The 25,533-nt window shown below is 45.6% G+C and overlaps 1 protein-coding gene and 1 pseudogene across 1 annotated transcript; both read left to right on the top strand.

The window, feature by feature from the left end:
• The first annotated feature begins 1,564 nt into the window (after window positions 1-1,564).
• Window positions 1,565-2,690, top strand: LOC103072592 (heterogeneous nuclear ribonucleoproteins A2/B1-like; annotated as a pseudogene).
• A 3,224-nt stretch (window positions 2,691-5,914) lies between these two features.
• On the top strand, window positions 5,915-21,217 carry LOC103072315 (protein krueppel-like). The gene is made up of 5 exons (XM_007460718.1): window positions 5,915-5,997; window positions 6,314-6,398; window positions 17,290-17,416; window positions 19,866-19,891; window positions 20,456-21,217. The coding sequence occupies exons 1-5, from the start codon at window positions 5,915-5,917 to the stop codon at window positions 21,215-21,217; spliced, it is 1,083 nt and encodes a 360-aa protein (XP_007460780.1).
• The last annotated feature ends 4,316 nt before the right edge of the window (window positions 21,218-25,533 follow it).

Below are 25,533 nucleotides of genomic sequence, written 5' to 3'. Positions count from 1 at the left end.
CTTTTTTTTTTCCTTTTTTTTTTTTTTTTTTTTTTTTTTTTTGCGGTACACGGGCCTCTCACCACTGTGGCCCCTCTCCTTGTGGAGCACAGGCTCCTGACGTGCAGGCTCAGCGGCCATGGCTCACGGTCCCAGCCTCTCCGCTGCACGTGGGATCCTCCCGGACCGGGGCACAAACCCGTGTCCCCTGCATCGGCAGGCGGACTCTCAACCACTGCGCCACCAGGGAAACCCTCTATGTCCATTTTACTTGTCCTTTGTTTTCTTTCCCATTTAGAAATAACTGGCTTTAGGACAAAGTCACTTCGTTTTCCCTTAACAAAATGCATTCTCATTCCTTATACATTTTTCTTTTAATTTTCTTGCATACAAGGATGTCTTCCTTATTAATCTTAGTAGTTTTAGAAACCTTAATTTATAATGAAACTAAGAAGTAAGCAATTGTGAACTGTTTGTTATACCAATATTTCTTTTCCAATTCAGTAAAAAGTATCTTATTAATAGATCAAATATCTTTTGTTTTCTGTAATAAGGCAAAAGTAGGTAAACTTAGACTTGTTTAGTATTGAATAACTAATGTTTCAGTATTTTATCTTACTCAGAAATGACATAGACATTCAATGCATTCCCATCATTCAATTTAACGTAGCAAACTCTAAGGATGTAAATTACCCCCTCAAAATTGGTAAGCTATTCTAAATAGATCTAGCATAAAACAATTATCACTTAAAACTTCACATAGGGAAAATGGCGGACTAGGAGGACGTAAAATTTGTGTCTCTGCACAACTAGGGCACCTACCAGGCACCAGTGGGGGACCACAGACACCCAGGGGGATGGGAGGAACCCCCAGCAACTGGTTGTTTCAATTATATTTTTATTTTACCTAATATATTTTTCATCTTTCTAATTTTATTTTGTTCTTTGATATTGTACTGCTCCCTTTTTTCTTTCTTTCTTTTTTTTTTTTTTGCCACACCACGCAGCTTGCAGGGACCTTGGTCCCCAGGCCGGAGGTCGGGCCCGAGCTCCTGTGGTGGGAGCTCCAAGTCCAAACCGCTGGACTAACAGAGAACCTCAGACCCCAGGGAATATTAATCGGAGTGAGGCCTCCCGGAGGTCCTCATCTCAGCACCAACACCTGGCTCTATCCAACTGCCTGCAAACTCCAGTGCTGAACGCCTCAGGCCAAACAACCAGTAAGACAGGAATACAGGCACTAGCAACACAAGAAACAAATAGATAAACTGGACCTTATCAAAAGTAAAATCTTTTGTGCATCCAAGGACACTCTCAAGAGAGTGAAAAGACACAGAATGGGAGAACATATTGGGAATCATACATGCGATAAGGTTTTATTATCCAGAACACATTAAACAGCCTTGCATATCAATAATAAAAATGCAAACAACCCAGTTAAAAAATGGGAAAGAAGTTGAATAGACTTTTGTCCAAGAGTGATAAACAAATGGCCAATAAACAGAAGAAAATTTCCTCCACATCGCTAATCATCAGGAAAATGCATGTCAAAACCACATGAGATAACCACTTTGCACCTACTAGGATGGCTAGAAACGTGGCCAGAAGTGTTGTCGAGGAGAAAAGCAGCGGCGGCGGCTCTAGCGGCAGTAGCAGTAGCGCCGGGTCCAGAGAGTGGAGGTGCTTCTAGAGCAGCGGCAGTTCTGACTACAGCGCAGGGACGAGTCCGGTTCGTGTTCGTCCGCGGAGATCTCTCTCATCTCGCTCGGATGCGGGAAATCGGGCTGAAGCGACTGAGTCCGCGATGGAGAGAGAAAAGAACAAATCCGTAAACTCTTTATTGGTGGCCTGAGCTTTGAAACTACAGAAGAAAGTTTGAAGAACTACTGCGAACAATGGGGGAAAACTTACAGATTGTGTGGTAATGAGGAATCCTGCAAGCAAAAGATCAAGAGGATTTGGTTTTGTAACTTTTTCATCCATGGCTGAGATCGATGCTTCCATGGCTGCCAGACCTAGTTCAATGGATGGGAGAGCGGTTGAGCCAAACCATGCTGTTTGCAAGAGGGGAATCTGGAAAGCCAGGGGCTCATGTCACTGTGAAGAAGCTGTTTGTAGGTGGAATTAAAGAAGATGCTGAGGAACATTATCTTAGAGATTACTTTGAGGCATATGGACAAATTGATGCCATTGAGATAATTACTGATCGGCAGTCTGGAAAGAAAAGAGGCTTTGGGTTTGTTACTTTTGATGAGCATGATCCTGTGGATAAGACTGTGTTGCAGAAATACCATACCATCAGTGGTCATAATGCAGAAGTAAGAAAGGCTTTGTCTAGACAAGAAATGCAGGAAGTCCAAAGTTCTAGAAGTGGAAGAGGAGGCCACTTTGGTTTGGAGATTCTTGTGGTGCTGGTGGCAATTTTGGACCAGGACCAGGAAGTAACTTAAGAGGAGGACCTGATGGATATGGAAGTGGTCCTAGATTTAGGGATGGGTATCCTGGGTATGGAGGAGGGCCTGGAGGTGGCAATTTTGGAGGTGGTGCAGGTTATGGAGGAGGAGGATATGGTGGTAGAGGTTCTGGATCTGGCAACCAGGGTGGGAGCTCCTGGGGTGGGTATGGCATCTATGGAGGAAGAAATTGTGGATGTGGAAATGGCAATGATTTTGGAAATTATAACCAGCAACCTTCTAACTACTGTCCAATGAAGAGTGGAAACTTTGGTGGTAGCAGGAACATGGGGGGACCATAGGTGGAAGAAACTATGGTCCAGGAAGCAGTGAAGGAAGTGGGGGTTATGGAGGGAGAAGCCAATATTGATCTTCTTCCTATTTACCATGGGCTTCACTGTATAAATATGAGAGGATGAGAGCCCAGAGGTAACAGAACAGCTTCAGGTTATGGAAATAACAATGTTCAGGAAACTCTTATCTCAGTCATGCATAAATATGCAGTAATATGGCAGAAAACACCAGAGCAGATGCAGAGAGCCATTCTGTGAATGGATTGGATTATTTAATAACATTACTGTGGAGGAAGGATTGTAAAAAAAAAAAAAAAGCACCCTTGAGACAGTTTCTTAGCTTTTTTTTCTTGCGGGCCTCTCACTGTTGTGGCCTCTCCCGTTGCGGAGCACAGGCTCTGGACGCGCAGGCTCAGTGGCCATGGCGCACGGGCCCAGCCACTCTGTGGCATGTGGGATCCTCCCGGAGTGGGGCACGAACCCGCGTCCCCTGCATCGGCAGGCGGACTCTCAACCACTGCACCACCAGGGAAGCCCTCTTAGCTTTTTAATTGTTGTTTCTTTCTAGCGGTCTTTGTAAGTGTAGAAGCATTCCTTCTTTGATAATGTTAAATTTGTAAGTTTCAGGTGACATGTAAAACCTTTTTTAAGATTTTTCTCAAAGTTTTGATAAGCTATTAGCCAAGGTCATGGTGTAATAAGACATAACATTTTTCCTTTAAAAAAATTTAAGTGCGTCTGTAGAGTTAAGAAGCTGTTGTACATTTATGATTTAATAAAATAATTCTAAAGGAAAAAAAAAGAAGTGTTGTCAAGGATATGGAGAAATTAGAACCCTGTACACTGCTGGTGGGAATGTAAAATGGTGCAGGCACTGTGGGTAGGAGCTTGGTGGTTCCTCAAAAAGTTAAACATGAAATTAACCCTGTGAGCCAACATTTCCACTCCTGCCTATACTGAAACAGATGCTCAAATATCTGTACGTGAATGCTGGTTGCAGCACTATTCGCAATAGCCAAAAGGTGGAAATGTCCTGAATGTCCATCAGTGGCTGATGGAAATGTCCCAAATGTCCATCAGTGGCTGAATGGATAAACAAAGTGTAACCTGTACATAGGATGAGAATAATAGTCATAAAAAGTAAGAGAAGGGCTTCCCTGGTGGTGCAGTGGTTTAGAGTCCGCCTGCCAGTGCAGGGGACATGGGTTCATGCCCCAGTCTGGGAAGATCCCACACGAGTGGCTGGGCCCGTGAGCCATGGCTGCTGAGCCTGCGCATCTGGAGCCTGTGCTCCACAATGGGAGAGGCCACAGTAGTGAGAGGCCCGCGTACTGGTAAAAAAAAAAAAAGCTCTGACACATGCTGCAACGTGAATGAAACCTTGAAAATATGCTGAGGAAAAAAGCCAGACACAAAAGACCAATATTGTGTGATTTCATTTAGGTATATAAAATGTCCAGGCTAGGTAAATCCAAATACAGAAAAAAAAATTTTTTTTAAGAATTTTTTTGGCCATGCCTCGCAGCTTGTGGGATCTTAGTTCCCCCACCAGGGATTGAACCCAGGCCCTCAGCAATGAAACTGCAGAGTCCTAACTACTGGACTGCCAGGGAATTCACAGACAGAAAGTATTTTTGTGTGTGTGTGTGTGTGGTACGTGGGCCTTTCACTGTCGTGGCCTCTCCCGTTGAGGAGCACAGGCTCCAGACGCGCAGGCCTAGCAGCCATGGCTCACGGGCCCAGCTGCTCCGCCGCATGTGGCATCCTCCCGGACCGGGGCATGAACCCGCATCCCCTGCACTGGCAGGCGGACTCTCAACCACTGCGCCACCAGGGAAGCCCCCAAGAAAGTATTTTAGTGGTGACCAAGAGGTAGAGTTATCATGGCTATAATGGCCTTATAATTTGTTTTTAAACGAGTATACAGTTCACATACCATAACGTTCACACTTCTAACTGTAAAACTCAGTGGCTTTTTGTATATTGCACAGCTGTCCAACCATCACTATACAGTGTGAAAAAGGAAATATAACTTTTTACATTTCAAAATTCACAGAGACTGACTAAAAGCTGATCTGACATAAATTTCCCTGCAGTATAAAATGCACACCTGAGAACTGTGACATCTCAGTGGCTGTGCTGAGACCAGTCCTGCAGAGAGACTGGGACCTCAGGGTCTGACTTCCCATGGGGTAAAGCTCCCTGGGCCTTGGGTAGCTGACCCCAATCCCCAGCAGTGGGAGCTTGGACTAAGGGCAGAGCCTCCTGCTGTTAAAGGTCACAGATGGACCAAGCCTGACCCTGCATCGCACATGGTGGTGTCACTGAATCTTTGTTCTTAAAGGGCACGTTTCCACCATGACCTTGCCCTGGGCCATGCCCTGACACTGGAGATCACCAAGCTGATGAAAGAAATTTTCACCTATTGAGGTATGGGGAAGTTATTCGGGCTTATACATGATTTAACTCGAATTTTATACTAACTAAAATGGCCTGTTTGTGGCCTATCAAACACATTGTCTGTCTGCTTTAATTATTAAAGGGCACATTGACCAGAACAAAAGATATCCGTGTTAAAAATAAAGACTAGATGTCTCCCTTCCTGGGACACCAATGCTTGTCCTCCTTCGATGATGACTCCCTTCCCAGGTGCCAAGGCCATAGCTACTCGTTGCCTCCTGCTGCAGCCTATGTGCTGATCTGTTTGTTTTTGGGGGGATTTTTTGTTTGTTTGTTTGTTTTTGCCGTTTTTTAAAAAACTATTTACTTATTTGGCTGCACCGGGTCTTAGTTGCAGCACGCGAGATCTTCGTTGTGGCATGCGGGGTCTTTAGTTGCAGCATGTGGGATCTGGTTCCCTGACCAAGGGTTGAACCCATGGCCCCTGCACTGGGAGCACGAAGTCTTAACCAGTGGACCACTGAGGAAGTCCCTGATCTGTTCGTTTTTGAAACCTTGAAGGAATGTTTCCCTGCCTTGTTTGCTGTTAAGAGTTCTTACAAGATAGAAAACGGTGCTAAAAACCATGCTTCTCCTGAGCAGGTCCTCTGAGTTATCTGAGAGGCCGTCTTAAGGGCTCTAGTCTTCAGTTTGGCTCAAAACACTTTTCTATTCCTATTATAGATCGTTTATTTTTTATTTCCATCAACAAAGCCCTATGACCCGTATTTTCTCATCCTCATTCCGTGTATGGAGCGATCCCCGGGGAAACTGAGTTTGGACTTCCAGGTGCAGGAGGAGGACACAGGGGAGCCACCGAGCAGATGCCACAGGTGTGCCGCGCCCAGAGCCCGTTCTGCACGGAGCCCAATTCCCAGGCGGGCGGATCAGCCACACGTGTCCCTGTGGCCTGTCATTCGGTGGTAGGGGCGGGGTCTGGTTGAACTGTCCAATCAGCGGCGACGGGGCGGGGTCCGGACAAAGCAATCAGGATAGAGTGGGACTAGGAGGACTGTCCATCAGGGCAGGGGCAGGGCAAGGATTACTGTCCAATCAGAGCCCGGGCCCCGAAGAGGGCTGGCGGCGTGCGCGTTCCCAGCCCGCGGAAGTTTTTCTGCGCTTGTGCGAACTTGTCCTGCGCGGCTTCAGGTGTCGCGTCCCCGTCGGTCTCACCTGCCCAGGTCGGACGGTCGCCCCGAGGACGCTTCGGAGAACCCGAAAGGAGGCACAGATGGTGAGTGCACCGCTCAGGGCCCTAACAGGGAAAAGGCTGGTTTGAACGGTCCGGAACTTGCCGAAAGCGACGGCCGGGCCAGGGTCTCCCCGCGTCCCACCAGTCTCCCCCTCGGCCGCGGGCTGAGGACCTGCCGTGTTGCTCCGTCACTGCCCGGGGTCCAGGGCGTCCGGACCGAGTCTTTGGCCCCGTGGGGGTCGGAGGGAGGACAGGACTATTCCCGACGCGGGCCGTTAGGCGCTGGGGCGTGGGGGACCCGCCCTGGACCTGACAGATAAAGTCAAGCCCGGACTTGTCAAGGAGACTGTATTGCAAATACTGTTGCGATAGCGCCGAGGCTCGGATCTCAGAGATGTGCCAGCGTCTCCAACCACACAGCAAAGGGCTTTTCTGTGTGAGGAGGGCGAGCAGGAGGGAAGTTGGGCGAGTGAGGGCGGTGCGCGGAGTGCGGGGCCAGCGTGGCTGGACTGGACAGGGCTCCCTGGGTCACCTGTTGTCTGGAGAAGCTGACCAGGGGCTTGTTCGGAACCTCAGTGTTGCTCAGACGTGGGGGCGACACCCCGTCCAGGAACTTGTGGGGAGAAGCCTGACGATGTGGGGTAAGAAACAGGACACAGAGAACTTGGTCAAGCCCAAATGCGTGGGCAGGAGGGCCGGATCTCCAGGTGTCAAAGATAAAATGTCAAAGTGGGGCTGGCCCCTCAATACATGCAGGGAGCATCACAGAGTGTCTTTGTACTCTGGGAACAGATTCGCAGTGACCTTACCCCCAGGCTGACCCCTGTCTCGGGAGGTCCCCAGGCCTTCCCGTGTCATGTGGAACAGTAATCAGTATTGAGCTTTATTTGAGGTCTTAGGAATTGCAACTTGGGGGACCCAGATTTGAGTTGATGGAATAACTCCTGGATAAGAAAGAAAATTTAAGCATAACATTACTCTCTGCCCTTATTGGGCCCTCCCTAATGTGCATTGTGCATCTGCATTATGCATTAACCAGACCTTCTCAAAGGTAGGAATGTCTGCTCCACCAGAAAGATCAAATTTTTTTCCTCGTTCTGCCACCAGCAATGTAACTCTAAGATAACATACCTTTCCTAATCCTGTCAGGGGTCATGCTGATCTGCTGCAGATCTAGACTGTGTATTTTTGGTGAACCTTATGTGAGATGTCATTGTGTCATTTTGATATATGCTCCTTTGTCTCAAAAATGTATATGATGGTCTTAGACTTCTAGTAAGTGGAACAGCCCTCTGAGTTTTATGAGAGACTGTCTCCTGGGTTATAATCCTCTCATAGGCTTAAAGAAAATTTTCTATTTTCTCTTTTAGATCGACTATTCATTAATTTTTCATCAACAGCGTAACACTGAAAGTGTTGTAGGGAGGAGAAAGAGTAACAGACTTATTAAAGGAAAAGCCACAGGGTTGTTAAAGTTGCCTGGCATGAATTATGATAGACTGACACAGGGAATGAAATATTTGTCCTTAAGGAATAGGCTGTCACGAGTTATTTAGGGGAAGGGTCCAATAAGTATCTTGACTTTCTGGGTCATTGGGCAGATGTTCTGGATGCCTGCGTTAAGGCAGTAAGTGGTCAAAAGTTCAGATTCCATCTGGGCTGAGACCTGCATAAGCCCTACTTCCTCAGTGGCCTCCTGCCTGCATTTTAGAGTGCTCTCTTAGCAATACTGACTCCATTTTGATTTTCCTTTCACACCTGTTCCCTGCTGTCCTGGCTCCCGGACTTAGGGGGACAGCCCTGGACAGGGGGCACTGAGGGAACTGAATGGCACATTTCTGTTCAGGAGAAGGGGAGTGCAAGCTGTGAGCAGATGCTGTGTCTGTCTGGCGAGGAGTACATTCGTCTTAGAGTCCACCAGGGCAGCCAGGTCTGTCGCCCCATAGAAAGCCAGTCAGTAAAGGGCTGAAGCCAACCACCCGCACTTCCGCCCTGCTCCGTCACGTGACCTACAGCCCGCCCTTCACTCAGAATCCAGGCCTGCACCCGTTGTCAATCAGGGACCAAGAAGGGGGTGTGCCTAGAGACTCGTCCAATTAAGGTGCGAAGGCTTGGAGCCTCATCCAATCAGAGACGGGGACGGGCGCATTCGCTTACGTTGTGACGTCGCTCTTAGCCGCCCGGGCGTTCCGTCGCATCTACTTCAGGGGACCTCAGGTGTCCCGTGGCTGTTTCTCTAACCTGCCGGAGCTGTTGGGCTGCAGGGCCGCGGGGAAGACGACCTGAATGCGCGGAGAGGGGCCGAAATGGTGAGTGCGTGGGGCTGGCGCCGAGACCGGCTGGGGCTGGTTCGAATTGGCCGGAAGCGGCAGCAGAACAGGACTCCCTGACCCCGGTCCAGACCCTAGTTTCCACCCTCGACCGTGTCGCGCGGTCCCGGGGTCCTGTCCGGTCCTCGCGTGGGGTCTCGGGTCCCAACTCGGGTCTCCGCCCTCGACCGCAACGTGGGATCCCGTGAGTTCCGACCCAGTCCTTGTCCCGGTGGGTGTCTGAGCGAGGACGGGGCGAACCCCTGGAGCGGGCGGTCAGGCGCTGGGGTCCCGCCCTGGACCTGACAGATAATGTCAAGTCCAGGGTTGGTCAGGGAGACTGTTTTGCAATTAATGTTGCGATAGGGCCGAGGCTCGGATCTCAGGGATGTGCCAGCGTCTCCAACCACACAGCAAAGGGTTTTTCTCTTCTGTGAGAGGAGGGTGAGAGGAAGGCGGATTGACAGAACCAGAAGTCCTGTGGTCAGGGCGTCCTCGGCCCAGGTGAGAGGGGATTTGCTCTGCAGCTCAGTAATGCTCAGTTTGGGAGGTGTAGCGGGGAGTGACCCAGAGTCAGGGGCATTTGGGAAGAGAAGCCTGAGTAAAGTTTAGGTAAAAAAAATGGATGTTGAGCTTAAATATAACAGTTATTTACTAGGAAAAATAGATTTGCTTGGGAACAGCAAAAAATTGCAATTCGGGACAGACAAGGTGTAGCAAAAGCCATAGGCAAGGCCTACAGACTTATTTATTGGAGAAAAAGGAGGGAGTTGGGAGGGGTTGTATTGATGTAAAGTCCATGGAGAGATGGAGAATTCAGGTTGATGCTGGTTTCTCATTGGCTAGTTGCTGGGGTAGCCAGTTTCTTGAGAAGATGCAATGTGTGTACATCTTTTTCTGTTGGGGGCTGTAATTGACACTTCTTCCTGTAATTGATGTCAAGTGGTTCTGGGTGAGGTTCTCCCTTCTGCACCCACCCCCACTTCTTTTTAGTGCGTTTTCTCTTTTTTAATTTTCATAAGGGCCGTTGAGAACACTTGGTCAACCCTGTGGCATTAAAAAAATTACAGACTTTACAACAAGAGACCTTTATTCAAATGAGTTCCTGCAGGGGGAGAAGGGTCTGTTGCACCAGGCACGGGGGCTCTGCAGGAAGCGGGACGTCTGACCCTAAGATCTGCAAGCGTCTCAAGAGTTGGGCAAAGAGAGTTTTTCTCTTATACAGAGGAGTAAACACCACCAGGAGGGACCAGGTGTGATGCTCGGATAGCAGATCCCTGAGGCCAGCCTGTCCTTAGGGGTCTGTCGGCTGTGGCTGCGGTGAGGCCAGGTCAGGGGGAAGGAGAGGAGCTGAGCCAGAGTTTGGCCAACAAGCATTTGTTCTGCTTGGTCAGTGGGGGGAACAGTTCCGCTAATCACTGATGAGGTGGAGATGGGGCTTTGAGGGGACTGCGTCTGGCCTTGTCCTGGATAAACAAGGGGCCTCCGTGTGAGTCTTATCTGAGTCAGGTGGGGCACGGGGGTGGTTTCTTGCAGCCTGCCGTTTTCCAGAAGAGCAAAGGGTGGGGGGTCCTTTCATCTTCCATCAAAGTTCCAGGAGCACAGGGCTCAGGGAGGGTTCAACATTGTCCCGTGACACCTGTGAGCAGCCTCCTCTGGGTCCAGCTCAGCACTAATAGCTTCCCCAATCCAGCTCCCGGTTTCAGCAAGTATAAAATTCTGCATTCTTTTGCCTGGTTTCTTCTTAGTGAGGGTAGTAAGCGTCTTAGGTCTTTGCCTTTTCCTGACGACTTGTGTTATTCCAGGCTTTTGGGCCTTAACCAGAGATGCCTCTGGGGAGAAGTGTCTCAGTACAGAAAATGTTTTCTCTTCCATTAGAACTGCAGGAAATGGGACTTCCCTGGTGGTGCAGTGGTTAAGAATCCTCCTGCCAGTGCAGGGGACATGGGTTCAAGCCCTGGTCCGGGAAGATCCCACATGCTGTGGAGCAACTAAGCCTGTGCGCCCCAACTGCTCAGCCCGCGAGCCACAACTACTGAAGCCCGCGCGCCGAGGGTCTGTGTTCCGCAGCAAGAGAAGTCACCGCAATGAGAAGCCTGCGCACCGCAATGAAGAGTAGCCCCCACTCGCTGCAACTAGAGAAAAGCCCACGTGCAGCAATGAAGACCCAACACAGCCAAAAATAAATAAATATATTTATTTTTTAAAAAAAGAAAAGAATTTCAGGAAATGCAGGCAGTCCCACCCCTTCATGTGAAATGGGTGGAGAGATGGATTAAAAAGATTCATAGAAATTGTAGTGACTCTTCCATGAAGGGTACAGAGTTGTAACACTGTCTGATCCTGGTCCACTAACTGTTATTACCTGGTCAACAGAGGTTAGTGGAAATTCTGTGAAATGTGACCAGTGCTACTGAGACTTGCTCACTTCTTTTTAAATGAGTTACAGCTTGTCATCATGAGGATATTAGTGAACTGATGCCTGTTTTCTGAAAGTGATGAGCAGTAACCAGTTGCTCAAACCATAAAAATGCCCTAAAATTTCCCTCTCCTACATTATCTGTGAACACAGGAGGAAGCAGTGATCCTGCAGGTTCTCATTTACACACTGAGACAGGGGTCTTCGTCTCATGTAAATGACCCACAGGGATCATCATGATGCAGGTGCATCATCTGGGGTGGGGACAAGCTGAGCCTGTGAGGGAGGTGAAGGAAGGTGCCCCGGGGTCTTGCCCCCCCCCCCCACCATTGCAGGTGGCCTCCAGACCATAGAACCACCACATAAGGAGCTGTTGATGGCATGAGCATGGAGCAGGGCATCCAGCTCCAGAAGTGCTGGGGGCGGTTTGTCCTCTGAGGTTGTGCTGCCCTCGGCTGTCTCCTGACCTTTGCTTTTGGCCTCATTCAGTGAGTTGGTGGATTGAGTGTGATGTGTGCACCCTGAGTGAGTCTGTGAAGGTCAGACGTGGGGAAGGCTCCTTGGGCTCAACTGCTGCTGAGAAGGTCGATGAATTAGAGACTTTCTCTGGGTCAGAACTTCAACTTGAGCGTTTCCACCTGGGTGAGAATTGAGGCCCAGAGGAGTGGGCATTCCTACACTTAGGTGGAGCTCAGTCCTTCCGCCTGCCCTGGGGGTACCCATCCAACTCGGATGGCTTTGACCTTCTGACTTGGGGTTTCCTTGTGCACCGTGGGCAGCAGGCTGCTGATCTGAGCGGCTCACACTTGGCTGCTCTTCCCTTTTGTGTCCTCCTCAGTACAGTGTTCTGCCCTGTGACTCAGTGTGCAAGCATGTAAGACATTTTTGTTACATTACTTGAAAGTGTAGGGTTGTTTGGTTTTTATAGATTTCGCCAATTTTATATGTATGTGTATATGTGTGTGTACAGTTTTATCATGTGTACATGTGTATAGCCATCACCACAATCAAGATACAGCACTATTCTATCACTACAAAGATAGTTCCTGCTATCCCTTTATAGGCACACAAACCCCACTTCCTTCTTCGCCTCACCCCTAACTTCTGACAACCACTCATCTGTTCTTCATTTCTATAATTCTTCTAGTAGTTTTTTAAAATTTTATTTGGTTGCACTGGGTCTTAGTTGCAGCAGGCAGGCTCCTTAGTTGTGGCATGCAAACTCTTAGTTGTGGCATGCAAACTCTTAGTTGCGGCATGCATGTGGGATCTAGTTCCCTGACCAGGGATTGAACCCGGGCCCCCTGCATTGGGAGCACAGAGTCCTATCCACTGCGCCACCAGGGAAGTCCGTCTTCTAGTAATTTTCTATTGCATACTTTTTTCCAGTCTTTCTGAGACTCCAGTGATACTAATGTTTTATCTTTTGTGTTTGTCCCACAGGTCACTAAGGCTCTTTCACTTTTTTTGGGTCTCTTTTCTCTGTTGTTCAGATTGGGTAAATTCTGATGTTCTACCTCCAAGTTGACTGATTCATTCCTCTGTCATATTCATTCTGTATTGAAACCATCCAAATTTTAGTTCAGTTATTGTATTTTTCAGTTCTAAAATATCCATTTGGTTTTTCTTTGTATCTTTTCTTTCTTTGCTGAGACTTTCAATTTTTTATTTGTTTCAGGTGTGTTTGTAATTACTCACTGAAGTATTTTTCAGTGGCTTTAAAATCCTTGTCAGATAATTCCATATGTGATTTTGATGTTGGTGTCTGTTGATTGTCGTTTTTTGTTTGTTTTATTATTATTTGGCTGCATCGGGCCTTAGTTGTGGCACACGGATCTTCGTTGTGGCACGTGGGCTCTTCCTTGTGGCGCGCAGGCTTATTTGCCCTGTGGCATGTGGGATCTTAGTTCCCCCACCAGGGATCCAACCCGCATCCTCTGCATTGGAAGACGGATTCTTTACCATTGGACCACCAGGGAAGTCCCTTGCATTTCAGTTTTTGTTGCACTTTGCAGATCCTGCGATGTTTGCAAATTGAAGGTGGTGTGCAACCCTGCATCTGAGCAAGTCTGTGGGTGCCATTTTCAAAGAGTATTTGCTCACTGATGGTCAGCATTTTTTAGCAATAGTGTTTTTTAATGTATGTACAAGATTTTTTACACATAAGTCTATTGAACACTTAAAAGACTGTGACTTTTACCTGTACAGGGATGGAAAAAAATTTGTGTAATTCACTTTATTGCAATATTTCCTTTATTGTGGTGCTCTGGAATTAAACCCACAGTGTTGCCAAGGCCTACATGTATTATTTCCTGGTAAAATGATGCCATTAGTTTCCTCTATTAATGATTTTAAAACTCAAGCATGTACTGCAGGTCAGCATTAGAGAGATTTCTATGTCTATTATTACCAAGAGATCAGGGTGAGAAATACATTTGGGTATTTGAAAAGACTCTCTGAGCAGAAACAAGACTTGAAATGTGGTCTTATGATAAAACATTCAGAAGACCTCAGTCATGCAATACTAAAAACACAGAACAGAAGATAAACAGACACTAAACTCATTGTCTCCAGCACGTGACACGTGACACCTGACATATTAAGGCATCTTTTGCTCCCATCCTGGTATGTGCAGCAGAGAGACAGGCTTTAAATGGGAACCAGCACTTCTGCTCAAATGCATTGGGAAGATGTGTTTTTTATATTCTCCCATTCCACACACCCTGAAAGCTCTCATGATGAAGCACTTCTTGACCCAGAGCAGCCCAGTGGTGTACACAGATATCTGTTTAGTAAAGAGGAGCAGTTCCCCGTTGAACAGTAGGAAGGAATGACAAGATTATGTAAAAAAGTTCCAAGACTGGTATTTCAGTTGCTCTCAAGAAATTTATGCTTCAGTGATAAGGAGATAGACAAGATGAAGACTTAACTAAAGATGAGATTCTATTAATATGGATCCTGCGGGGGAATAATTGTTCATCGGTATTTTGCTCCATTGGTTTGAGAGTTTGAAAAGCACTTCATATGCCTTTAAAAAAAAAATCATGTTTACTAGAATAAGATCATTTAACTTAATACTAATTATTTGTTATTTCCCATATTTGTCCATTTTCAAAGCTCAACAGGCTCCATAAAGTATACTGAAGAGTGACCTGTTCACCTGTTATTAAGGCAGGTGCATGGTAATAGTGTACTAGAACTACATCTTTCATGAACTGTCAGCTTGCAACATTTTCCCCCCAAGAATGGTATCAAAAATTGTGCTTTATGGAAACCTCCCTCCATACTAGGGAAGACTATGAAAGATTTTGAGCCCCATTCCTTTTTGAAAAGACAGTCTTTCCTCATCTCCAAGACTGAGCATCGTTCATCATCTTTAGGGCCAGTCGTGTTTAAAGGCTTCACATCCACTCAGCCCATCCTCGGGAGCTGCTTCTTGCTGAGCCATGTTATCTGCCAGCTCTTCATTCTGGGCTTTTGAAAGTGGTTATTTTTTGTTTTTTTTCTTTCTTGATGGGGCCATTTTGGGAGTTTCAACAAGGATGATCAGGCTTATGGATGGTGCAGGGTATTGGGAGGACTCTTTTCCAGGAGCTCTCCTTGGTGGGTGGAAACAGTCCGTAGGTGACGGCAGTTCCAAGTTGAACATGACTGGCCCACTGTGCTTTCAGCTCCCACATGGTGGAATGTGCAGCGTTACTTCTCTCCAGGAAATCTCTGTTAAGGCAGTTTGGGGAATCACCATTTTCAGCCTGTAGTCTTAAAGAAAACCAGACTGAATTTTTGTATCCTGTAGAAATAGAATATCATGCGTCAAGTTCCATCTCTGGGCACTTGTTGCATCCTTGACAATTGGTTTGTGATATCTCTTCAACCTACTGGATCTCTGAAACGTTTGTAACTTTGTTCCTTAAGCAATTCATATTCTTTTATTTGCCCAAGTTCTGGTGCTTTTGACTAAAATTGCCATTAGATTAAAAAGAACATGTTTTTAGCTAGTCTGAATCTTTTTTTTTTTTTTGCGGTACACGGGCCTCTCACCACTGTGGTCTCTCCCGTCGCGGAGAACAGGCTTCGGATGCACAGGCTTTTTTTTTTTTTTTTTGCGGTACACCGGCCTCTCACTGTTGTGGCCTCTCCCGTTGTGGAGCCCGAGCACAGGCTCCGGACGCACAGGCTCAGCTGCCATGGCTCACGGGCCCAGCCGCTCTGCGGCATGTGGGATCTTCCCGGACTGGGGCACAAACCCGTGTCCCCTGCATCGGCAGGCGGACTCTCAACCACTGTGCCACCAGGGAAGCCCTGAATCTATTTTTTAAACAGTTTTTATTGAGGTATAATTTATGAACCGTAAGGTTTCCTGGTTTAAACTGTAAAATTCAAAAGTGTTAGAATGTCTACTGGATTGTGCAACCGTCCTCATATTCTAATTTTAGATATTTTTATCACCCAAAAGAACTTGTACCTGCTGGCAGTCACCTCTCATTCCAAGCCTCCGCCCGCCCTTGGTCTAGGCAGTTTATTAATCTAATTTCTTTCTCTATAGCTTTGTTCATTCTGTCCATTTTACATAAATGATATGATGCAGCCTGTGGGATTTTGTGAATCCTGTTAATATTTTTAAAGTTCATTGATTTTGTGTCGTGGATTAGTACTTCATTCCTCTTGTTGCAAATAATATTCCGTTGTGAGATTACTGTGTTTGCTTATCTAAACCAGTTGATAACCTTTTGAGTTGTTTCCACTTTTTGGCTGTCATGAATCATGCTGCTGTAAACATCTGTGTATTACTTTTGGGGTTTTTAAAAATATTTATTTATTTATTTGGCTGCATCAGGTCTTAGTTCTGGCACGTGGGATCTTCTTTGTTGCAGCGCACAGACTTAGTTTCCCCGCGGTGTGTGGGATCTTAGTTCCCCGACCAGGGATCGAGCCTGTGTCCCCTGCATTGGAAGGTGGATTTTTAACCACTGGACCACCAGGGAAGTCCCTGTGTATTAGTTTTTGTGTTGGTGTTTGCTTTCGCCTCTCTTGTGTAGATAGATAACCTAGGGTGGAATTGCTATATTATATGGTGACACTGTGTTTATCATTTTGAGGATCTGCTGGACTGTCTTCCAAAGTGGCTTCATTTTACCTTCCCACTAGCAGTTTGTAAGGTTCCAACTTTCCCACATGCTCGCCAGCATCGGTTTGTCTGTCTTATAGCCTTCTTAGTGGCTAGGAAGAGGTATCTGCTTGTAGTTTTCATTTGCATTTCCCTGATGCCTAATGTCCCATATTTTCAGGTGTGTGATTAGCAAACCCCAGTTGCAGCCCCGGGTGAGGTAGCCTTGCCTTCTTTGTAGCTGATGTAGTGGAATATTTTATCATTTCAATTTTCGGAATATATTTTTAATTAAAATTCTAATTGATAAAGATAGTTTGCTTTATATTTCAAGGGTGTAGAGTCACACCATATTGTCCTAAAAACATTAATTCGGTGATTTTTCTCTGTGTTAAAGTCATCTTTGGCTCTAATGCCATCAGAGCCTTCTGTGACTCTTCTTCATGGGGCATTATTCTTGATTTCTTGATTATTTATCTGAGAGGCCTTGCTGGCTTGATAGATCCGTCAGGAACCAGGCCTCCTCTTACCCCACAGCTGTCCCAGGCCCTGGGCCCTGGCCTGCGTCTGTGCCCTCAGTGTCTACCTCATCCTGGTAGGGGGTTCGTATCTCTACCTCTGTCGGATATGAGGGGACTGGCCCAGGCTTTTACATACTGTTCAGTCCAGGCGAGAGTTGTTCAGATTCAGCAGCCCTGGAAAATCAGACCTCCTGACAGTCTGCTCCGGTTCTAGGAGGTTCAAGGAAATAACTTATGAGCAGGCCAAGTGTCCATTTCCATGTCATCTGAATGATGATTTCATTTTCAGTATGTGTCATACCTCACAGTCTGCTCTATCTCAGTAAAATCCATTCTTTTTCATTATCTGTGCATGAGTGTTTATCAGGTATTGCTGTTACACTTTGTTTCAGTTTCCAGCACTTACCATCACTGAGTAAAATGCATTTGATTGGCTTGTGTGTGTTCATTTCCCACAAGAGTGTAAGCTCAGGAGTCCTAGGAATTGAGTCCGGTTCCCGACTGTTGGCCTCCCCATCCTCCCACACATGGGGGTGAAGAGGGAGCCTTGCTGACACGGAACCTGTGGCTGTTTCAGGACTCGGTGGTCTTTGAGGACGTGGCTGTGAACTTCACCGCAGAGGAGTGGGCTTTGCTGGACCCGGCTCAGAGGAAACTCTACAGAGACGTGATGCTGGAGACCTTCAGGAACCTGGCCTCCGTGGGTGAGGACGGCTTCCTCCCTGCACTTAGTCTTTAGGGAACAAATATTTCTTACAATGTTCTTTGTTACTGGAACCAAGGAATAGGAATTTGTTGAAAAACAGGCAGACGTGGTCACCACCTTTATAGAACCTACCTAGAGTCAAATAGCTTTTCCATGACAATAAATATTTCTATATTGAATTGATTTTTATTGCTCTTGATCAGGATCCTGAGGCTCCCTAATTGTGTAAATGGGAGCGTGGTCTCCAGTGTCACTTTGGGGCAGTGAGAGCAGCGTTACGGTTTTCACCCTGTGAAAGTTACACTGTGATCAGTACACATTTGACCTGATAATCTTGCTGCAGTTAAACCCAAACTCACCCATCCTCAATGACATGAGGACCAGAGAATCGGCCCATCTCATGGAGGGCTTGTTGTCCTCCATCCTCCCTGTGAGGAGCTTTTCTCCGTGAGCAGGACAGTAGCCACGCACTATCCGATCTCCCAGTGGCAGCTGGGTCAGTGGAGATAGGCTTCGTCTAGGGCCTCTGTGCCTGCGATCACCAGGAGGGCACACCTCTCGGGAGGAGCAGGTTCTGGATCAGGGAGTGATATTTGGACATACCTGTTAGAAACATGACTCTGTCTTTGAGAAGGTGACCTTTGTCATTAACCTGGCTTCCCTGTTGGACTTTTCATCCATCTTTGCCCACTTGGGAAGTCTTTCTATAGCTCCTCTTATGAAGGGAGCATTTGGGAGTGTGCATTTTGCCCAGTTCCTGCCTGCTTTGCTTCTGTGAAGTATCTCTTCTGAAGTATTTCTTAATGAACAGTCTGCCATTTTGACTCATTTTTCCTATGATGACTAAAGTTCCAAATAGCTGAGATACTCAGAATTTTTCTTTGTGTGTGTGTTAATTTTGGTTTGGACCCAATTCCAGTGTGTGTGTGTGTGTGTGAATTTTGTTTTGGACCCAATTCCAGTGTGTGTGTGTGTGTGTGTGTGTGTGTGCGCACGCATGCAGGTGTGTTAAGTCACCTCACACCAACAGTTATTGGACCAGCAGCACATCATAGAATTCAACTCAATCCTGACACCATCTACCCAGTGATAGTCACAGATTCCACAGCTTAAGGGTTCAGTCCTTCAAGACTTATTCCATATTCCCCCACTCCAGATGCCAATCTCAAGTCCAGGCTTTTACCTGTCCTCCTGACCAACTGGCTATAAATCAGAGGTTCCCATGACCCTCTCCTTGGGTTCAACTAATTTATTAGTGTAGCTCACAGAACTCAGAGAAACATATTACTTACTAGATCACAGGTTCATTTTAAAAGGATATAATTCAGGAACAGCCAGATGTAAGAGATGCATAGGGTAAGATTTTGAAAAGGAGTTTCTGTGCCTCTCCAGGTGCCAGTCTCCCCACATCTCCACGTGTTCATCAACCCAGAAGCTCTCTGAACTTTTTTTTCATGTCTTCATTACATAGGCATGGTTTATGAAATCATTGGCCATTGGCAGTGGATTTGATCTCTAGCCCCTCCCCCATCCCCAGAGGTGTTGGGGTGTCCAGGGGTGTGGGTGGGACTGAAAGTTTCAACCCTTTAATCACATGGTGTCTCCATTGGCAACCAGCCCCCATACTTCAGTTCTTTCCAACAATTTCTTTTATTAATATAAACCCAATTGGGATGGAAAGGGCTTTTTATGAATAACAAGACACCTATTTCACCTTTCTGATCCTGAAGCGTTTTCTGGAAATGAGCACAAGAGACCACGTATTATTCCATTGCTTTTACTGCTCAGGAAATTCCAAGGGTTTTAGGATGCCCGAGCTGGAAACTATGGATAAGGACCTGATTTATCTGAGAAATTTATGTTGGTCATCTGAATGACCAAATATATATATATGTGTGTGTATATATATATATATATATATATATATATATATATATTTCTGATAAATCACAATATCACACATATTCTTCCTTCCTTTATAAAATTATTTTACACTTTTGAATTAGTCTATGGAAAGAAATCTACATGTGGTCTCTCTTCTTTCCTTTATCCCACCATTTCTTTCCCATGGATTTAATTATGTTACCAATTATTGCAGGTTCTTGCTCTCAAGTTAAAACCAGTAGATCAAGTGCTCATTGGGATATTTTGGAGACTGGACTATGCAGTGAAGAGAAAGTAGTAAGATTCACAAGAAATGATTCCAGGTCTTTTTTGGGAGAAAACTGGGCATTTCATAACATGCAAGATCAGCATCTAACTCAGGAGAGGCGTTTGAGGTGAGTGGTACTCCCACAAGGGGAAGGGGAATCTCTGCAGAGTATTAGACTCACTTGAAATTTTAAAAAAAGTGTAAACTTAGCTAAACAATTGTCTATTCACAGAATTCTTACAAAACTACTTTTATAAATGTGATGTAGATAAGCTCCTAAAACTTAATTCAGTAGGAAACACTGGTCAGGAAACCTCATATGTAAAAAACACTGAAAGTTACGGCTCTGCTTGAGCCCTCAGCTGGAGCATTAAACTTGTTGCACTTTGTCACAATGCATAAAGTGCTGAAAACATGCCCATTCATTGAAAATGGCAAATGTGTAGTCAAAATAATAATGAATAACCATCAACAAATCACTAATTGAGAAATCACTTATAATCATTAATCTCTAACACTGTGCTTCCTATTTTGAACAGAAATAATTTGGTGGAGAGTCTCTGTGAAGGTAAAGAAGGTCATCAGTGTCTAGAAACCCTGAAACAGATTATAGATCTTACTGTGCATAAGAGTTATTGGACTGGAATTCAGCCCCATCAATGCATTAAGTGTGGAAAAGCCTTCAGGGATCATTCTTTCCAGAAGAATCAGCAAAGATCTCACCCTGGACACAAACATTATCCATGTGAAGAATGTGGACAAGCCTGCAGCTGTATCTCGTGCCTAAGCCCTCCCAGGGAAACAGACATTGTAGAGAAACCCAAAAAACATCAGGATGCTGGAAGAGCATCTAAGAGGTGTGTGAAGAGTGACAGTAGTAAACAGTCTTTAGAGTGTAAGAAGTCTGGAAAAGCTCTCACTTGTCCCTCATCTTTTCAGGAACATGAGAGAGTTCATTATGGACAGAAAATCCACGTGTGTGAAGTATGTGGGAAATCCTTCAGTTATTATTGCCAACTTGCACGGCATGTGAGAACTCACACTGGAGAGAAACCCTATGAATGTAAAGAATGTGGGAAAGCTTTCACTCGCATCTCACACTTCCGAGAACATGTGAGAATGCACACTGGAGAGAAACCCTATGAATGTAAGCAGTGTGGCAAAGCTTTCAGTTGGTGCACTTACCTTCGAGAACACATGAGAACACACAGTGGAGAAAAACCCTATGAATGTAAGCAGTGCGGCAAAGCCTTCCCCTATCTCAAATCCCTGCAAGGACATGTGAGGATCCACACCGGAGAGAAACCTTATGTGTGTAAGGAATGTGGGAAATCCTACAGTTGTCCCAAATACTTTAGAAAACATGTGAAAACACACAGTGGAGTAAAACCCTATGAATGTACAGAATGTGGGAAAGCATTCATTACTTCCTCATCCCTTCGAGAACATATGAAAACACACAGTGAAGAGAAGCCCTATCAGTGTCAGCAGTGTGGGAAAGCCTTCAGGTATCCCAGATCCCTGCAAGGACACATGCTAACCCACAGTGAAGGGAAGCCATATGAATGTCAGCAGTGTGAAAAAGCATATAGGTGTCTCATATCCCTGCAAAGACACATGAAGACACACACTGGCGAAAAATTCTGAATAGAAAAACTATGGGAAAGCCTTCATTCTCCCTTAAAATCTTATAAATGGAGCAGTCACAGGAGAGAAACATTATGAACGGAAAGAATGTGGGGAAACCTTCAGCACTTAATTTATTTTATACTTGAAAACTCAGGGTAGACAAAAATTTTTTTAATGGAAATAAGTATGATTTTTCCTTTTAAGTGCCTCATCCTGAATAGGGATCCCAGTGTATTAATTTCTAGCTCATGTTAACTGATCTGAACACTTAAGATAATAACCATGCCTCTATGTTCCCATCATCTTTGCTACTTATGTTTTGTTATCTTGGACTTTAAATAGTTATACAGTCATATAATACTTGTCTCAATTCCATTACAATGTCTTTTGAACCCAGAGTGAAAGTCTTTTTGGTTTGTGTTTTTTTTCATGTGCAACATGGTATAAGTTTAGATGAAAAAAATTTTTTCTTAATGAATTTATTTATTTAATTTATTTTTGGCTGCGTTGGGTCTTCGTTGCTGCACGCAGCCTTTCTCTAGTTGCCGCGAGTGGGGGCTACTCTTCGTTGCAGTGCGCAGGCTTCTCATTGCGGTGGCTTCTCGTCGCACAGCACGGGCTCTAGGCACACAGGCTTCAGTAGCTGTGGATTGTGAGCTCTAGAGTGCAGGCTCAGTAGTTGTGGTGCATGGGCTTAGTTGCTTCGCAGCATGTGGGATCTTCCCTGACCAGGGGTCAAACCTGTGTCCCCTGCATTGGCAAGAGGATTCTTAAGCACTATGCCACCAGCGGAGCCCCTAGATGAAAATATTTTTGATTCTTACTTTGCCTTATGTTGCTAATATGTGATCATGATGTGAGACCTGTGTTGTTGAAATGTCTTTTCTGGTTCCTGAATTATACTGGAATTTTCTGACTCAGTATTTATGCTCCCCTTAGTTTATATTACTGAAAGGTGTGTCTTCCATGTTTGTTGTTAGTGCATACCATATTTGTGTTCCTCACAGAAATTAGTAATTGTGGAAGGTCTTGGAAGACGTTCTGTCTCATCTGATTATGTTTATTAATTTGGCCTCTCTTCATTGTCCATGATCTTGGGTGGAAATTGCACATGAAACATTGAGTTAAGAAGAGCGACTTGTTGGTGTAAAGTTTAAAGCTACTATCCAGATGGTTCTACTGAATTTTGTTGTCAGCTTGGGCAAGGTGGGAAGCTATATATCCCAGAGTCCTTTTGTTAGTGGCTCTGAGTTAAAGTTTAGGGAAGAAAAAGATGCGTGAGGTCCAGGGCTTCCCTGGTGGTGCAGTGGTTAAGAATCCACCTGCCAATGCAGGGAACACGGGTTCAAGCCCTGGTCCAGGAAGATCCCACATGCCACGGAGGAACTAAGCCCTTGCACCACAACTACTGGACCTGCGCTCTAGAGCCCATGAGCCACAGCTACTGAGCCCATGAGCCACAGCTATTGAAGCCCGCACACCTAGAGCCCGTGCTCTGCAACAAGAGAAGCCACTGCAATGAGAAGCCCCCGCACCACAACGAAGAGTAGCCCCAACTCGCTGCAACTAGAGAAAGCCAGCGTGCAGCAACGAAGACCCAATGCAAACAAAAATTAAAAAAAAAAAAAAAAAAAAAATGTGTGAGGTCCAGAAAGCAGAAGTGAGGAATCCATGATTCTCGGGTCTTCTGTACCATTAGGAGACAGAGATGCATGGCAACCTGGTAGGCCTGAGTTGCAGCACCATTTTCTGACTTCTGGTTCTGCCCATGTGGAACATCCCCCAACCAGACACATGTTTGGCATTTGGGGACAATGAGAAACACAGGTACGGTACGAAGGAAACCTTTTTGAGTTCACTGTCTTTCTCATTGTCTCTGAGGGCCATGGGTAAGTTCCTCTTGGTTCAGATCTCCACTCTCTTCACATTGAGCTTCCCACTCTACTTGGCTACTTAGTTTGTAATTTTCAGGTGTTTGGAAAATCCCAACCTTTTTTCTGTCCCAAGATGCACATGGGAACTGTTAGTGGCAGCTTGCAGTTCCCCAACCATGTGGAGCCCTGAGTCCACAGTCCCCATTTGTTGAGGTCTGCTGGGTCAGCACTTTCCCTAGTCCAAGTTTCCACAGAAATTGCTGGTGGTGCACACGGGACCTTTTCTCGGGAAGTCTGCAGTAATTTCTAAGCCCCAGCCCTTGGTTCTGTTCCCAGTTTTCTTACTGGGATCTGCTGGTGGTTTAGTGTATAGTTCCCTATGTATTGGAATTTTCCCCCAGAGTCCACATTGGGAACTGCTGATGGCAACTGCAGTTCTCCGTTTGTTAGGAATGAGTCTACAGTGCCCATCTGTGAGGTCTGCTGGTTTAATGCTGTCCCCGTCTCTAGTTCTTTGGTTGCTACTGGTGTCCACAGCTCCATTTCCTTGGTTACCATTGGATGCTGTTAATGTGCACATGAGGTAAAGGCTATTTGCTACATGGGAATTTCAGAAGCCATAGCCACAAAAGTTGGGCAAGGGATGCAAACTTCAATGCTGTTAAAGCACTTGTCACCTAACTCAGACACCCATGTTAGGTTAAGTTGGTTACAAAATGGGTTAGATTGATATTGGGTCACCCTCAAACCTCAAGGAGATTAATTTTCATGTAGTGAGGTACAGCGTAATACATCACACAACTTCCAACCCAGCATCATGTCCCTTTTAGGTATCAGATTGTCTTGAGAGACCCAAAAGCTTAGCTAAAAATACAAAAACAGTAATACAATGGGATCCTTAGAATCTAAAGAGTTAAGTATATCCCCTTCTGGCACACTTGCTTTTTTTTTTAATATCTAAGAACGGTGGTCCCAGAAGCTATAGATACTTGTAGTAATGGCAAAATCTTGCTAAGCTTGTTTTGTTTCCTGGGAACTTGGCTTGGTAACTGTCATGTTGGGGGCCCCAAAACATGGCCAGACTGAAATTACCTAACAGACTAGGGTCCTACATAACTGCTGTCAGCCCCCAGGGGAATTGCAATGCCCATTAGAAGAACCTCTCTAATTGGATAAGATCATTTCAGAGGTGCACTGAAGAGTTCCCAAATGAAACAAACAGAGTGGGATACTTACTTTAATTGGCACCCAGAAGCTCCCAAAAGGCTTCAAAATTCCAAAAATACCTTCATTAAAAGTTTCGTTGCAAAAAGCTAATGAAAAATTAATGATATAAAAGGCAACATAAAGTCTAACGAGTTAACAGCCTCTATACAACCTCATACCTACCTTGAAAGGAGGATCCCTCCCAGAGTTGATGAGACTCAGAGATTTTCTGGTAAACTGCTGCATTATTCTCTTTAACAGCCTAGGGGAAACTAAAATTAAAATTAATTTAAAACCCTAGCCAAAATCTAGTAAAAATCAGAGCCATGCTCTCCACTTTCTACCCCACTCAGAACCTGCAGATGCGATCCTGGAAAAACTGGCAAAATCAGCTAAGGGTGAAAATTCTTATCATAGTCAGCACTCCCAAATCTCTGTCTGTACTGTCCAGTCGAGAGAGGGAAATAACATTTCACAGCTGTTCCTTTCCAAAATCCATACCAACTGGTTATTGGTCCTTTCTCTCCCAGGGATAGATTTGCTTCCTTGCATGTCTTGTTTTATGTCGTAGGAACTTGGCTGGGGGACTTCCCTTGGTGTCTCAGTGGTTAAGAATCTGCCTGCCAATGAAGGGGACATGGTTCGAGCCCTGGTCCGGGAAGACCCCACATGCCGCGGAGCAACTAAGCCCGTGTGCCACCACTGAGCCTGCACTCTAGAGCCCACGAGCCACAGCTACTGAGCCCACATGCCACAGCTACTGAAGTGCACGTGCTTAGGGCCCATGCTCCACAAGAGAAGCCACCATAATGAGAAGCCCACATACTGCAACAAAGAGTGGCCCCTGCTCACCACAACTAGAGAAAGCCCATGCACAGCAATGAAAACCCAATGCAGCCAAAAGTTAATAAATAAATAAGTAAATAGGAAAAAGAAAAAGAACTTGGCTGGGCTTTCTGCTTTCCTGGGACATACAAGTTGATGGCGCTTTCTTTGGCTCTTTTGTGAGTCACTCTAGATATCGTGAAGATAAGATATTTTGTACCTCCTTGGGGACATTTCTTGAATCCAAGACGTTGTTCATATTGCCAAAAATATTCACTGCTTCTCCTGGCTGAAACCTGACATGACATTTGAAAGGACTTAATAACTTTAAATCAGAAATTTGGCCAGATTAGAAGCTGATATGCAGAGCCTGAAAGAAAAAAATTTCGTTAGGCCTTTTACCTTAAGTTAAATGTACCCATAGGGAAA

This window comes from Lipotes vexillifer, unplaced genomic scaffold, assembly GCF_000442215.2.
Source record: "Lipotes vexillifer unplaced genomic scaffold, Lipotes_vexillifer_v1.1 scaffold1011, whole genome shotgun sequence".
NCBI lineage: Eukaryota > Metazoa > Chordata > Mammalia > Artiodactyla > Lipotidae > Lipotes > Lipotes vexillifer.
Note: the sequence above shows the minus strand (reverse complement) of the source record. Positions and strands in the feature narration are given on the sequence as shown.

Coding starts and splice junctions, on each gene's coding strand:
- LOC103072315 (XM_007460718.1), top strand. CDS start 5,915: ATGGAGCGATCCCCGGGGAAACTGAGTTTGGACTTCCAGGTGCAGGAG. Junction 5,998..6,313: donor CCACCGAGCAGATGCCACAG/GTGTGCCGCGCC, acceptor GCGCGGCTTCAG/GTGTCGCGTCCCCGTCGGTC. Junction 6,399..17,289: donor CCCGAAAGGAGGCACAGATG/GTGAGTGCACCG, acceptor TGGCTGTTTCAG/GACTCGGTGGTCTTTGAGGA.